The sequence below is a fragment of the Halichoerus grypus genome, chromosome 2, assembly GCF_964656455.1.
Source record: "Halichoerus grypus chromosome 2, mHalGry1.hap1.1, whole genome shotgun sequence".
NCBI lineage: Eukaryota > Metazoa > Chordata > Mammalia > Carnivora > Phocidae > Halichoerus > Halichoerus grypus.
In genome coordinates this window covers 79548724-79561365 of record NC_135713.1, presented here as the reverse complement: position 1 = coordinate 79561365, position 12642 = coordinate 79548724, and the positions used below count along the sequence as shown (strand labels likewise).

The window sequence follows — 12642 nt, the reverse complement described above, 5'->3', positions numbered from 1 at the left end:
GTTTGCTGAAATAAATTGTTTAGCCAAAGCCAACATCAAAGATAAGCACAATTTACTCAAATGCTCAAGTAGTATAGATGCAACATTTTGACTGTTACCCTTCGTCAGCACTGTATAAAATGAAAGTGGTGGTTTTGTTTATAATACTGTCATCTCTAAACCCTTACCCGGAAGACCACTTTATACACAGAACTGTGCAAATGATACTCCTCTCCTTTATTTTTTTTTTAAAGATTTTTATTTGTTTGAGAAAGAGAGGGAGCAAGGGAGAGAAAGAAAACACGAGCGAGGGGTCGGGGGGTGGGAAGGAGGCCGACTCTCTGCTGAGCAGGGAGCCAGATGCGGGGCTCCATCCTAGAACTCCAGGATCATGACCTGAGCTGAAGGCAGACACTTAACCGACTTAGCCACCCAGGTGCCCAATACTTCTCTCCTTTAAAACCATAGCTTAGAATTGAGGTTCTAGATTCGAGGCTCTATCAAGAAGCTTTGCAAGGTTTTCACCAATTCCACAAACCGTAAGATTTCATTTCGGTTGCTCATTCGACTACTAAAACTTTTTGGTTGTTCATTTTCGAACACTGTGAAGGGTCTGAGATTTTGCTCTACTTGCAAGCTAACAAGTTAGCCTGCACAGTTTCATGGATACTGCCAAAGACACGGTTCTCCTGGGTCAGAGACAAAGGTCTTCACCACTCATGGTACAACAAACTGCATGAGGATCAAGACATTTACATTTATTCCCCTTGGCCCCTAAGACTCACACAGGTGACCCGGATGGAAGTATATAGATTCCCACATCCGTGCTGGTTTGCATTACAAGAGAGGAACCCTGAGCCCAGGAGACCTGAATCCTTTATAACGGGCCTACCCTTTACTCTGGAGGGAGTCACGTCTGTCTCCCAAGGCTCACTATAAAAACATCCTTGAAAAGACAGTCTGCAACAAAGAGCAGTCAGGTCATCCGCTCACAGGATGCTTAGAAATGCAAGAAAAGCATGGAAAACTGTCTCCAACATTCACACAAGTTCTATCTTTTTGGTTTGCAATATGTTAATTAGAATGCCTTTCTCCAAGCATTGTTTTTGTTAATATTTCTTTAATACTGTGTTTCACTGAAAGGCAAACAGTATTTCAAGTGCTTTAGATATTTAAAAAGCTTCTCATTAATATTCATTGTATTTTATAAATTATAAGCTCAAGTTATGAGAATCTTAAACCTATATGTGTTTTATATACTCTACCTTTTTAAAAAGAATTTTAGAGACACATACATATATGTTTATATATTTAGATACCAGAGCTATCCCATGAGGAGTAGAAACTGTCACATGCATCCCATAGAAAAGACAAGTAAAATAATATTTCCAAAGATAGTATCAAGACCCCATTAAATCCTGCTACTTCCAAACCTATCTATATATTTGCTTCCAGTGCAATGGTCATAAAAAATACCACAACCAGCACCTAGTACCTTTGTCTAACTTTCTTATTCTACATAGCACATCAGGAGAATGTATTTCCCACAGGTTAAATCAGTGGTTCTCAACACGGGGCAATTACTGGTATCATTTGGCATGTCTAAAGACATTTTTGGTTGTCACAAGTTGGGTAGAGGGAAGAGGATAGTGCCACTGGCACCTAGTGTTTAGGGTGGCTAGGAATGCTGCTAGATATCCTACAATACACAGGACAGTAACCCTCACCCCTCCTCCAACAAAGATCCAAAATGAAATATTGTGAATAAAATCAAGGCCTTACGTCAATAAGCTCGTAGTCATTTTTGGCATGTAAGTGTCTCAGTAGATACCAACGTGCAGTTGATACAATAGACTTGGGATACCCAGGCTGATACACCACTCTTTCCAAAAGTCGCCGCGTCTCTCTGAAAAAGATATTTAGTCCAAAGCATCTAAATTAACATAAGATATCTCATATACTAGTCTCACACACGTTATCTTTCTCATTCTTTTGCCCACGTGGTACTGATTCCTTCATGAATTTTTTTTCATAGAATAAAGGTAATAATAATGGCTAATATCTATTAAGTGTTTATTATGTGTTGGGTATGACACTAAGTATTTTACACATATGGTCACATTGAACATTCGCTACCTTATAAGGTTAGCTTGCTATTACTATTCTCATTTTGCAAATAAGTAAATTAAGGCTCATTCCAAATCGAAGAGGGGAAAGGCTCCTATTTTACGAGCACTTCTGAGTGCTCTACCTCTAATCCTTTTTGAAAACAGACTGAAAACAAATCCATAAACAATACAAAAATAATCTACATCAGAGTCAAAGTGTATATCAGGCTTTTTAGTATATGCTTTAACAGACAAGTACAATATGTAAACCCATGTAATAAAAGGCTGATTTACAATTGTGTTCTAATTTTTCTTTCCTTATTTACTAACACCTATGACTCCAGAGACTTCCGTACTAACAGACACAACAAAAATTGTGTTAACTTCAGAAATGCTGAATAGGAGGATCTTATAAATAGTAATTGGTTCGAAGCAGAAACTAAAGAACTTGTCTTGAAGATGTATCTACATATGAATCACACAGTAAGCACACTGTTTTTTTCTTTGCGTGTATGTTGATTTGGGCTGATTTTTGGTGGTGATAAAAATTATGGGAGGTGCTAACAGATTACAAGGAGGTAGAGGTTAAGGCCCTCTAAGTCACCCACACTGAGCTTCAGCAGAAAGAGTTCATTAGGAAGTATAAATTATAGCCTAAAACATTTCTGGGTGAAATTAGTCATACAAAAAACTGACCAAAAGTAAATAAATACTAAATGGTTCTGGAACTGCTGATTAGCCATAGCCTTAATTCTTCCTTCACTCCTATTTTGGGATGCTGATGTGATCTCTGCCACATATTTATATGTATTAAGCTCTATGTCTACAATATCTATCCCGTTGCAGTAACGTAATGCTCCTAAACCACTGTTTTACCTATAGTTGCTCTGTATTATGTGTAATATCCATTAAAGCTACATCTTATTCTCAGAATTTTAAAATGTTCTTGCTTGTTTTTTCATCCATATGATCTTTAAGTAATGTTTTTCAAATTTATTTCTGACCCCATCCTCACCTTCCAATAAAAAGATCACTAAAATTTGTATATTGTAATCTCAGAAACTTTGAGTTTTTCTAGATATAAAAACCTCATTATTTATAAACATAATTCTGTCTTTTCAATATTCATTACTTTTTTTTCATAGCTTAGTACCTTGCATGAACTTAAGTCAATCTAGCCTTGAACTTCAGTATTTTTATTTTGTTTCTAGAATCTACATTACACTGTTGGTGTATCTGAAGACAGCAAAACTCCAAGCCCTTCTTCACTTGAAATGCTGTCATGCCCAATCTCTCATATTCTATATCTGTGTACCAAATTATTTTTTGTAAAACAAATATAAGACTTTGCTTTCTTCCTACTTGGTTACTTCGACAGCCTTTCCAAAGTAGTAACACCAAGTTTGTTACACTAACTCTAAATCTTTGTTTCCTTGAGGGACTGAAAGTGAAGAAACATTTCCAAGAAAAAAAGGGAACAAGAATTCTTCATACCTTGCCCCCATTTTGCGGTTGAATTGTAACAAAGCTTGTAAAAAGACAGCCAATGGACAAAAGCAAAGTTTCAAGGCCTCAGTTGTAGCTTCTTGAACCAAAGATGACCAGTGATCATTGGAAATATTAGCCTGTAAAAATATAAGACATATATTAAATCGAGACTTTCAACATGTTTACCTTAAAAGAATGAAATTCAACACTCATTTATTAAGTGCCTACTTGTCCAAGTCATCATGTACATGCTACAGGGGCCATGGTTCTACAAAATGATTACGATCTGATTCCTGCCCTTAAAGAGCTACAGAACAGGGCAGACTAGAAAAAAGGAAGGTTTCAAAGAGGAATATTACTTAAAAAACACTAAAATATTTCTTAAAAGAAAATGCACTATTCTACTATATAGGTGAATAAAATCTATCAGTCACTAAGCCTCTGGGATCTAACAAATATAAAAAACTCAATTTAACATGACTCTTTAATTGGTAGTGATAAAGTTCCACATTTCAAAAATTATCTAAAGAGAAAGAGAAGGCTGAAATTAAATATTTTAATAAAATCCCAAAATAGAAAAAAGGTACAAAGCAGATCACAGATAAATCAAACTCATCAATACTGAGAACTTTTTAAAGAATTTCACTTTATAAGGAAAATGTTAAGGTATCTATACATCACTTATGTTGCAAACTTTAGTTTTTTACAATATGTACTGACTCAGAAATAAGATAAATGTGTTCTAAGGAACAATAACGTGAAGATAAAATGGTGAACAGTCTGCTGAATTATGTTAGAAGAAAAAATGCACTTAAAATCTTTCATTAAAAACCTCAAATGCTCATTAAAAACTAAGATTTCATATTTACAGTTATCTAGAGTACACATTTTAATAAAGTCAATAGGATGAGTCCATTTCAAACACTAAATTATAAAAAAAAATGTTAGAGCAATAAACTGAGTGCAGTACAGGCAATACATTACTATGCATGTAATCAAGAAAAAGGAAGCTATAAAGATAATAAATTTGAAAATAAATTGTAAAGCATCTTCTATAAAGATGGAAGCAATGAGACCTTGGGTACATTTGACAAAGAAAATAAGGCAAAGCCCAAAAGTAGTAAGACTATTCCTAAGAGATTTTTATTTTTTATATTATTATTTTTTTTAAGATTTAATTAATTTATTTATTTTAGAGTGGGGGTGGGTGGGAGCAGAGGGAGAGGGAGGGGAAAAGAATGTTAAGCAGACTCTGCGCTAAGCATGGAGCCCGACACAGGGCTCCATCTCATGATACTGAGATCATGACTCCGACACTCAACCAACTGAGTCACCCAGGTGCCTCATTCCTAATATTTTTAAAAACCAAGAACACAAAACTCTCACTGGTTGCTTTTATAATATAGTCTCATATAAAATATTCTATAAAGTTAGCTCAAAGATTACTATATAAGGAAAAAGTTTCTATATGTACTTGGTATATTAAACAACAGAATGCACATTTTTGTCTCCCATTGTGTCTTTAAAATTTGTTATATGAGGAAGCACTTTATCTCTGTCCCTGCGTGTATATTACAGTAGGTTCTGTGATTCTGATACCTACTTTTCTTAGAGTCATCACAAACAACCTTAATTAGAGTATCTTCTTCCTTTCAATACTTCAACCTTCATTCAAAGGTAGTATTTGCACCCTGTCCCACTACAGTTCCCAGACAGGGTATGGTTACAGATAGCAGCAGATGGCTTGCTCCTCATCCCAACATTTACCTTTTCTTGCCAATTGTAGTTTCAGACAGCTACTGAAATGCCGGAAGTCTGTTTGACTGGTGCTACTGTACGATGATGCCTTGCTCTCTAGGCCTGATAGGTATTTCAATCTCTTTTTCTCATCCAGGCTTTCCTGGCTTTATCAGAGACTTCCAATTTCATGGGTAGTCTCTTATCTGCAGGACCAGCTATGTAATCTGTGGAGCCCAAAGCAAAATAAAAATGCATGGCCCTTTGTTCAAAAATAATTAAGAATTTCAAGATGGTGACTGGAGAGCATTAGACCAAGTGTGGGGCCCTGGGCAACTGCATAGAATGCATGCCTGTGAAGCAGTCCTGTTCATCTGCAGCTCCACTAACCTGGACAAATATACTCTATTTCACTTACTCTCCACATCCTCTAAACAATCTGGAAACCTCTAGTTGCCTTTCTGCCGAGATCCCATCACTCCTCTAGGAGGCCCTACTGGATAGGATCTAAGATAACTCCTATGCCAACTCATTTTCACACTGGCACCATTCACTCGTTCCAACAAACTCCAGGAGTGCTGCCAAACCCAAGTCACAGCAACTCTCCTTCACTCACTCCATGTTGTACCCAAGCATATACTCCTATCCACCTTTGGGATTCACTTACTGCAGACCACTCTCTACCAGAGCATGTGCTCATTTTCCAAAACACTCTCTTTTCCTCTGTCCTAACACAGCAGGTGGAGAGCCACAAACTCCTGAGGTTATGTCAGATACCTGTCCATATGCCTCCAGGACCTCAGAGGCCACACATCAAAACCTCCCTTTCTCTGAGAGAATTCAGATAGATTCTTTTATTATTTTTTAAATTAATTAATTAGTTAATTAATTTATTTATTCACTCTTCAGCTGTTTATCCCATAACCAGTTACCTTGGAGGATGAAACCCAATTGTGTACAGACTGAAAGCAAAAAATACACACTTTCTCCCTTCCTCACCTTTGTGGACATCTGTGGGTGGAAATGTGCCACAGAGATGGAGGGAAAACACAATAGCTCTCCCCCAAAAAATTTCTTCATAATCCTTCTCCAACTTCTAATCCTTTTATAGCTTCCTTATAGGTTAGGCTTCTACTCACTTTGGAAGTCTGTACCTTGATCTTCTATCTCATTTTGGAATCTGTTATCTCTGAAATCTAGTATTTAATATCTTAGCTGAACCTCTCAGTTTAATATCCTATTCATATATTATAACACATACAGGAGCCTCTCATAAAAGTGTAATTTTACAATCCTCATCCTCTGTACACTGCCAGGTGTTTACCATAGAAACATGCATCTCATATTCTTTTACAACAACTGCTGGGTGTCAAATATTACAGTAAGAATAATTAGACTCGAGCAGTGTTTTAAAGTTTACAAAGGCATTTGTAAATGTTATTTCATTTGATATTTAACCCTATAAGAAGGCAAAGTAGTATTATTATCTCTACTCTTACAAGGAAAAAGAAAGGCTCTAAACAACTGAAGTTTTCACAGGTAGTAAATCGTATAACCAGAACCAAAGCCATTAGAGAAAATAATTTTTGTGGCTGTAGTGGGTAGTGGGAGAAGATGGGGTATATATGGGTATTACTAAACTGCAAGCTAATTTCCTCAACTGTAAAATAGGATTACTGTGAATATGAAATAAGTTAGTATGTATCACACACACAAACACTCAAATAGAATATCATATACGCTGTTCGGCAGTTTGCCCCCCAAAGCACACAATTTAAACATTTATCTTAAAGAGTTTTCCATACTAGTACCAAAGACTTCTAGATTAATATACCTAACTTTGTATCAAAAAACGGATGTCAAATCAAAAATTACTAGAAGTCCTTCTTACAGAATGTCAAATTTAACTGAGAAATGACTGAAATGTTAAATTACTGGCACCTTTGTCACAGATGAGTACCTGGGTTAATTCTAATTTATCAACAGGAAACAAATATGTATATTCTGCCATAATTCAACTTTAAATTGCAATCTTTGTTTTGTTTTTTTTCTTCCCCAAACAATGACAATGTTCTGCTGGAATCTATGGATTTACATGACTCTTATTTCCACCAAAAGCCCAAATACAAAGTCTATGAGGAGGCCACACAAGAAGGTGATGAAACAACAGGAACTCAACAGAAAGCACTATCATCTTAAAGAAAAATAAAAGAATCGGTTTTTCATGATCATAATTATAATATGATCTTACCATGCAGGCTTTTAAAGCAAGCAGAGCTAGTCTCAAGAGACTCGACAGCTTCCCACTCCAACTGCCCTGTTGGGATGCTACTTGTAGACTCTTTCTATAACACATCTCTGCAGCACCCATCATTCCTTGGGACTGATATATGTGTGCCAGCCACTGAGGAACAGAAAGAGAACAGAACCAAAAAAATTTTAATTTAGTACATAGTCTGGTACTCTATTTCCAATAAATTCAATATACTTTGATGAAGTTAAATTTTTAATTTAATTTTGTAAGTTTTGTGCCCCCCAAAATCCAAAATTCACAGGTTAAGAAAGGAGTAGACATCTTGCCCACTCTATCAGCAATAGCTTACTAGCCACACCACTTGAAAGTGTTAAAGAGTCTTCCATGATGGCCAAGTCAGGAACAAAATCAAAATGGAATGTAAAAACAGATATATCATGTAAATACTGATCAAAAAGAAGTTTGTATAGCTGTATCAACCTCCAACAAAGTATATTTTAAGACAAGAAATATTAAGAGATAAAGGGGTCTGTTTCATAATGAGTAAGAATCAATTAATTGGAAGAGGTAACACTCCTACATTTGTATTCACCTAATAAAGACACAGAATTTATGAAGCAAAAGTTGACAGAAATGAAAGGAAAAAAAAACACTGAAATGCAGAATCAAAGTTGGAGATTTTAATACACCTATCTCAGCAACGGTAAAAGAAACAGACAAAAAATTCAGTAAGGATATAGAAGATTTAAACATAATCAGCTTGACTTAAATGATATATTTGGAAGACTATACTCAGCAACTGCAGAATACACATTCAGTGAAAATGTGTATTTTCTAAATCTGACCATATGCTGGGTCACATTTCAAAGAACTGAAATTATACAGTCTACTCTGATTAAGTGAAATTAAACTAAAAATCAGTAAGAGATAACTGAAAAAAAAATCATCCTCTCCCATATTAGAAATTTTACAACATGCTTCAGAAAAAAACATGGATCAGGGTGCCTGGGTGGCTCAGTTGGTTAAGTGTCCAACTCCTGATTTCAGCTCAGATCATGATCTCAGGGTTGTGCTAAAGATTCTCTCTCTCCCTCCCTCTCCCTCTCCCTGCATTCCATTCGCTCTCACTCGGGCACACACTCTCTCCCTTAAAAAAACAACAAAAAAAACACCCCTCCCCTCAAAATGAAAAAAAACAAACAGAAAAGACCTACATGGATCAAAGAAGAAATCCCAATGGAAATCAGAAAACATTTTCAAATGAATGATAATGAAAGCACAACATAAAATCTTGGGGGATGCATATACTGGAGAAAGACGGAAAATCTATGCTATAAGTTTCTATCTCAAGAAGCTAGGGGAAAAAAAAATCTAAATCCAAAGAAAGCAAAAATAACATAGAAAAGAAGTCAATAACATGTAAAGAAAGTATAATGAAAAACAAAACAAAAAGTTGGTTCTTTGAAAAATTAATAAAACTGCTTATTATCAAGAAAACAATTTAGAAAACACAAATTACCAATATAAGAATGAAAAAGGAAAAAGCATTACAGATTTTCCAAACATTACAAAGAAGGTATCATGAACAACTCTATGCCGATAAATCTGAAATTGAGATGTGCTGGACGAATTCCCTGTAGTTCCAACAATGCTAAAGAAAGAGGAAATCTTAAAAAAAACCTTTCCCATAAAGAAAATTCTTGGCCCAAATAGCTTCAATGGTGAATTCTTCTGAACATTAAAGAAATAAATGTCACTCTCACACAAACTCTTTAAGAAAATAAAGAAAAGGAGAATTAACAACATAGATAATAAAACCTAACACAGACCTTAGGAGAATGAAAAATTACAAGCCTTTCTCTCTCATGAATATAGGTATTAAAAATTCTTTAAACAGTCATTAGCCAAGTGACTCCAGCAATATATATAAAAGGAATAATACATCATAACCAAGTAGGATTTCTTCTAAGAATGCAAGGTTAGTGTAGCATTTGAAAATCAGTGCAGTACACTTCATTAACAGAATAATTAAAAAAGAGCCATTCTAATAGATGTCCCTCCAAAAGATCTGTTAAAACTCAACATCCATTCATGATAGAAAACAAATCTCTTTTACCAATTTAGAATAGAAGAAAACTTCCTTAATCTGATAAATATATATCAGGTAAAACCTATAGCAAAAATCATATTAATTATAAATAGTAAATGCTTTCTACGTTAGGTTGAGAATAAGAACGTTCACTTGTCTAACCACCACTTCTGTTTAACACTGTATTCAAGGTTCTAAATAGTGCAATATGGCAAAAAAAAAAAAAAATCAATACACAAATATTGGAAAGAAAAAGTAAAACTTTATTATTCATAAATGAAATAACTGTGTATACAGAAAACCTAAAATCATTTCAAAAAAATAAGTGAATTCAGCAAGGTTGTTGCGGGTCAAAATATAAATATCAACTGCATTTCTAAGCATTTGGAGCAAGCATACAAGAAAAAAATACCATTTGTAATCAAACAAAAAATATCAACTAACTACTAATAAATTTAACATAAAAATGTAAAAGACCTCTACAATGAAAACTGTAAAACACCACTGAGAGAAATTTAGAACCCAAATAATTTGAGGAAAATACCACATTTGTGGATAGAGAAATTCAGTAGTATTACTTTATCAATCCTCCCCAAATTAAACTACAGATTCATGCAATTCCAATCAAGATCCTAGTGGGGCTTTTGTTTGTGGGGGAAGGAAGCAGGGTAATTGACAATCATATATAATTGCAAAAAGCCTAAAATGACTTTAGACACATGAAAGAGAACAAAAAAAGTGAGAGGTCTTAATATTACCACCACACATAAAAACTAATTATAAAGCTATAAGCAAGAATAAACAAATAGATAATAGAAAAGAAGAGGGAGCCCTATAAGACCTACAGATACAGTCACCTGATTTATGACAAAAGCATCACTACAGTTCAGTGGGGACAGAATGGTCTTTTCAAGGAATGATGCTGGGACAATGTGATACACATAAGAAAGGAATGGACCTGGATCCTGCAACATTAACAAAAATTAACACTGGATGAATCATATACCTAACATGTGAAAGGTAAAACAAAAATTTCTTTCTTTTTTTTTTTTTTTTAAAGATTTTATTTATTTGACAGAGAGAGACACAGCGAGAGAGGGAACACAAGCAGGGAGAGTGTCAAATGGAGAAGCAGGCTTCCCGCCGAGCAGGGAGCCCAATGTGGGGCTCGATCTCAGAACCCTGAGATCATGACCTGAGCCGAAGGCAGACACTTAACGACTCAGCCACTCAGGTGCCCCAAAACAAAAATTTCTAAAGGAAAACAGAAAAATATCTTCAGGCGCTTAAAGTAAGCAAAGCGTTCTTAAATAGAACATTTCAATAAAGCATTAACCATTACAAAATGGTAAGTTAGACTTCATTAAAATTAAGAACTATTCATCAAAGAATAATATTAACAGAGTGCTAAGCCAAGGTACAGACATGAGAAAATATGTGCAATACAAATACCCAAAATGTGCTTCAATCCAGAAAATATAATGAATTTTAAAAATCAGTAAAAAAAACCCAAAAAAACAAAAACAGCCCATGAAAAATAAAAGGCACTTTATAAAAAGGATATCCAAAGGTTCAATAAGCATATGAAAAGTGGCTCAACATCATTAGTCAGGTAAATTCAAGTTAAAACTACCACAGGATACTATTACCTACCTATCTACTGAAAAGGGAAATATTAACCACATCTAGCAATATCAGCAATTGGAATGCTCAAAATTTACTGGTGGGAACATCAAATGGACAACCATTTTAGAAGACTGTCTGACAGGATCTACTAGAGTAAACATACATATCCCTTATCACCCACTGAAAGACATAGGTAAGGACGGACACAGCAGCATTACTCATGATAGCCAAAACCTAGAAATAATCCAAATACCATCAAGTGTATATTCATAAGATGAAATGGAAAAATTATGGCTACATGAAACAACTAAATGAGTCCCGCACACAACGCTGAATGAAAGTACCAGATACAAAAGAATAGTCCGTTTACATGATGTTCAAAAACAGGCAAAACTAGAAAGAAGTGACAGAAGTCAGAATAGTGCTTCTCCTTTTTATCTGAAGTAGGGAGAAATCAAAGAGAAAGTCATGGGGAGGCAACTAGGTTACTGGAAATGTTCTGTATCTTGGTATAGGTGGCAGCTAAAAAGGCATATAATGAATGGTAGTTTTAAGACTTTTATACTCTATCCTTTGTGAATTACATACTATGAAAGAAAACACACGCTATTTCTTAAGACTCTACTTCCTATAAAGTTTATCTTTTATTTTTCCCTTTTAGTTTGACAAGGTATTTTTCTTCTTGATGAAGAATATGAAATCATCAGTATCCATTTGACCTTAGAATTAAATTATCTTAACTCTCATATGGCAAACTTTAAGAAAGGGGATAAAAAGCACCATCTTTCTCCAATGATTACAGTAAAAAGCAGGCTTAGCTTGCATAATCCAACAACTTTATGCCACTAGATAATCTTTTTAAACAGGAACATCAAAAAGTTGTTATAATAAAAGATCAAAATGAAGAAAAAATTATAGTAAAATAAGCTTCTGTTAAATCGACATCAAAAAGCCCCTTTGACACTTTCTCTGGAGCACAGAGGAAACTAGTAAACTGAATACAGTAATTACATGTTTTTCTGTGTTTTAACATCAATAAGAATAAAGTACATGGTGATCATTACATGTTTGTCATTGCAGATAACCAGAGCCAGCTAAAAGGACATTCTGTTGATTCAGGCATCAGTAACTATTTCAAAAAACACTAAATAACCATTAAAATCCTGGATATGAGTTACCTACGTGGTAGCTAAAGAAAAATAAAGAAAAACCACATAAATCCTCTCTACAACAGAGTTAACACCATTATGACAAAATGTTTGAAACACTCTTTAGCTCTCTTACATCAACACCATGTAAAAGACAGTATTCTCAACATTGTTTTAAATCGAGGAAATTTATAATCAACAATTTAAGAAGCT

At 34.7% G+C, this 12642-nt stretch overlaps 1 protein-coding gene across 4 annotated transcripts in view; it reads right to left on the bottom strand.

Annotated features, from left to right (window-relative positions):
* The window catches only part of SKIC3 (SKI3 subunit of superkiller complex), a 100147-nt gene that overhangs the window by 4150 nt on the left and 83355 nt on the right, over nt 1-12642 (bottom strand). For all 4 annotated transcript variants that reach the window (XM_078067045.1, XM_078067043.1, XM_078067044.1 and 1 more), the window contains 3 exons: nt 7564-7716; nt 3582-3712; nt 1762-1885 (listed from right to left, as the gene is read on the bottom strand). In XM_078067045.1, coding sequence (XP_077923171.1) covers nt 1762-1885; nt 3582-3712; nt 7564-7716 — 408 coding nt within the window. The remainder of the gene's footprint in view (nt 1-1761; nt 1886-3581; nt 3713-7563; nt 7717-12642) is intronic.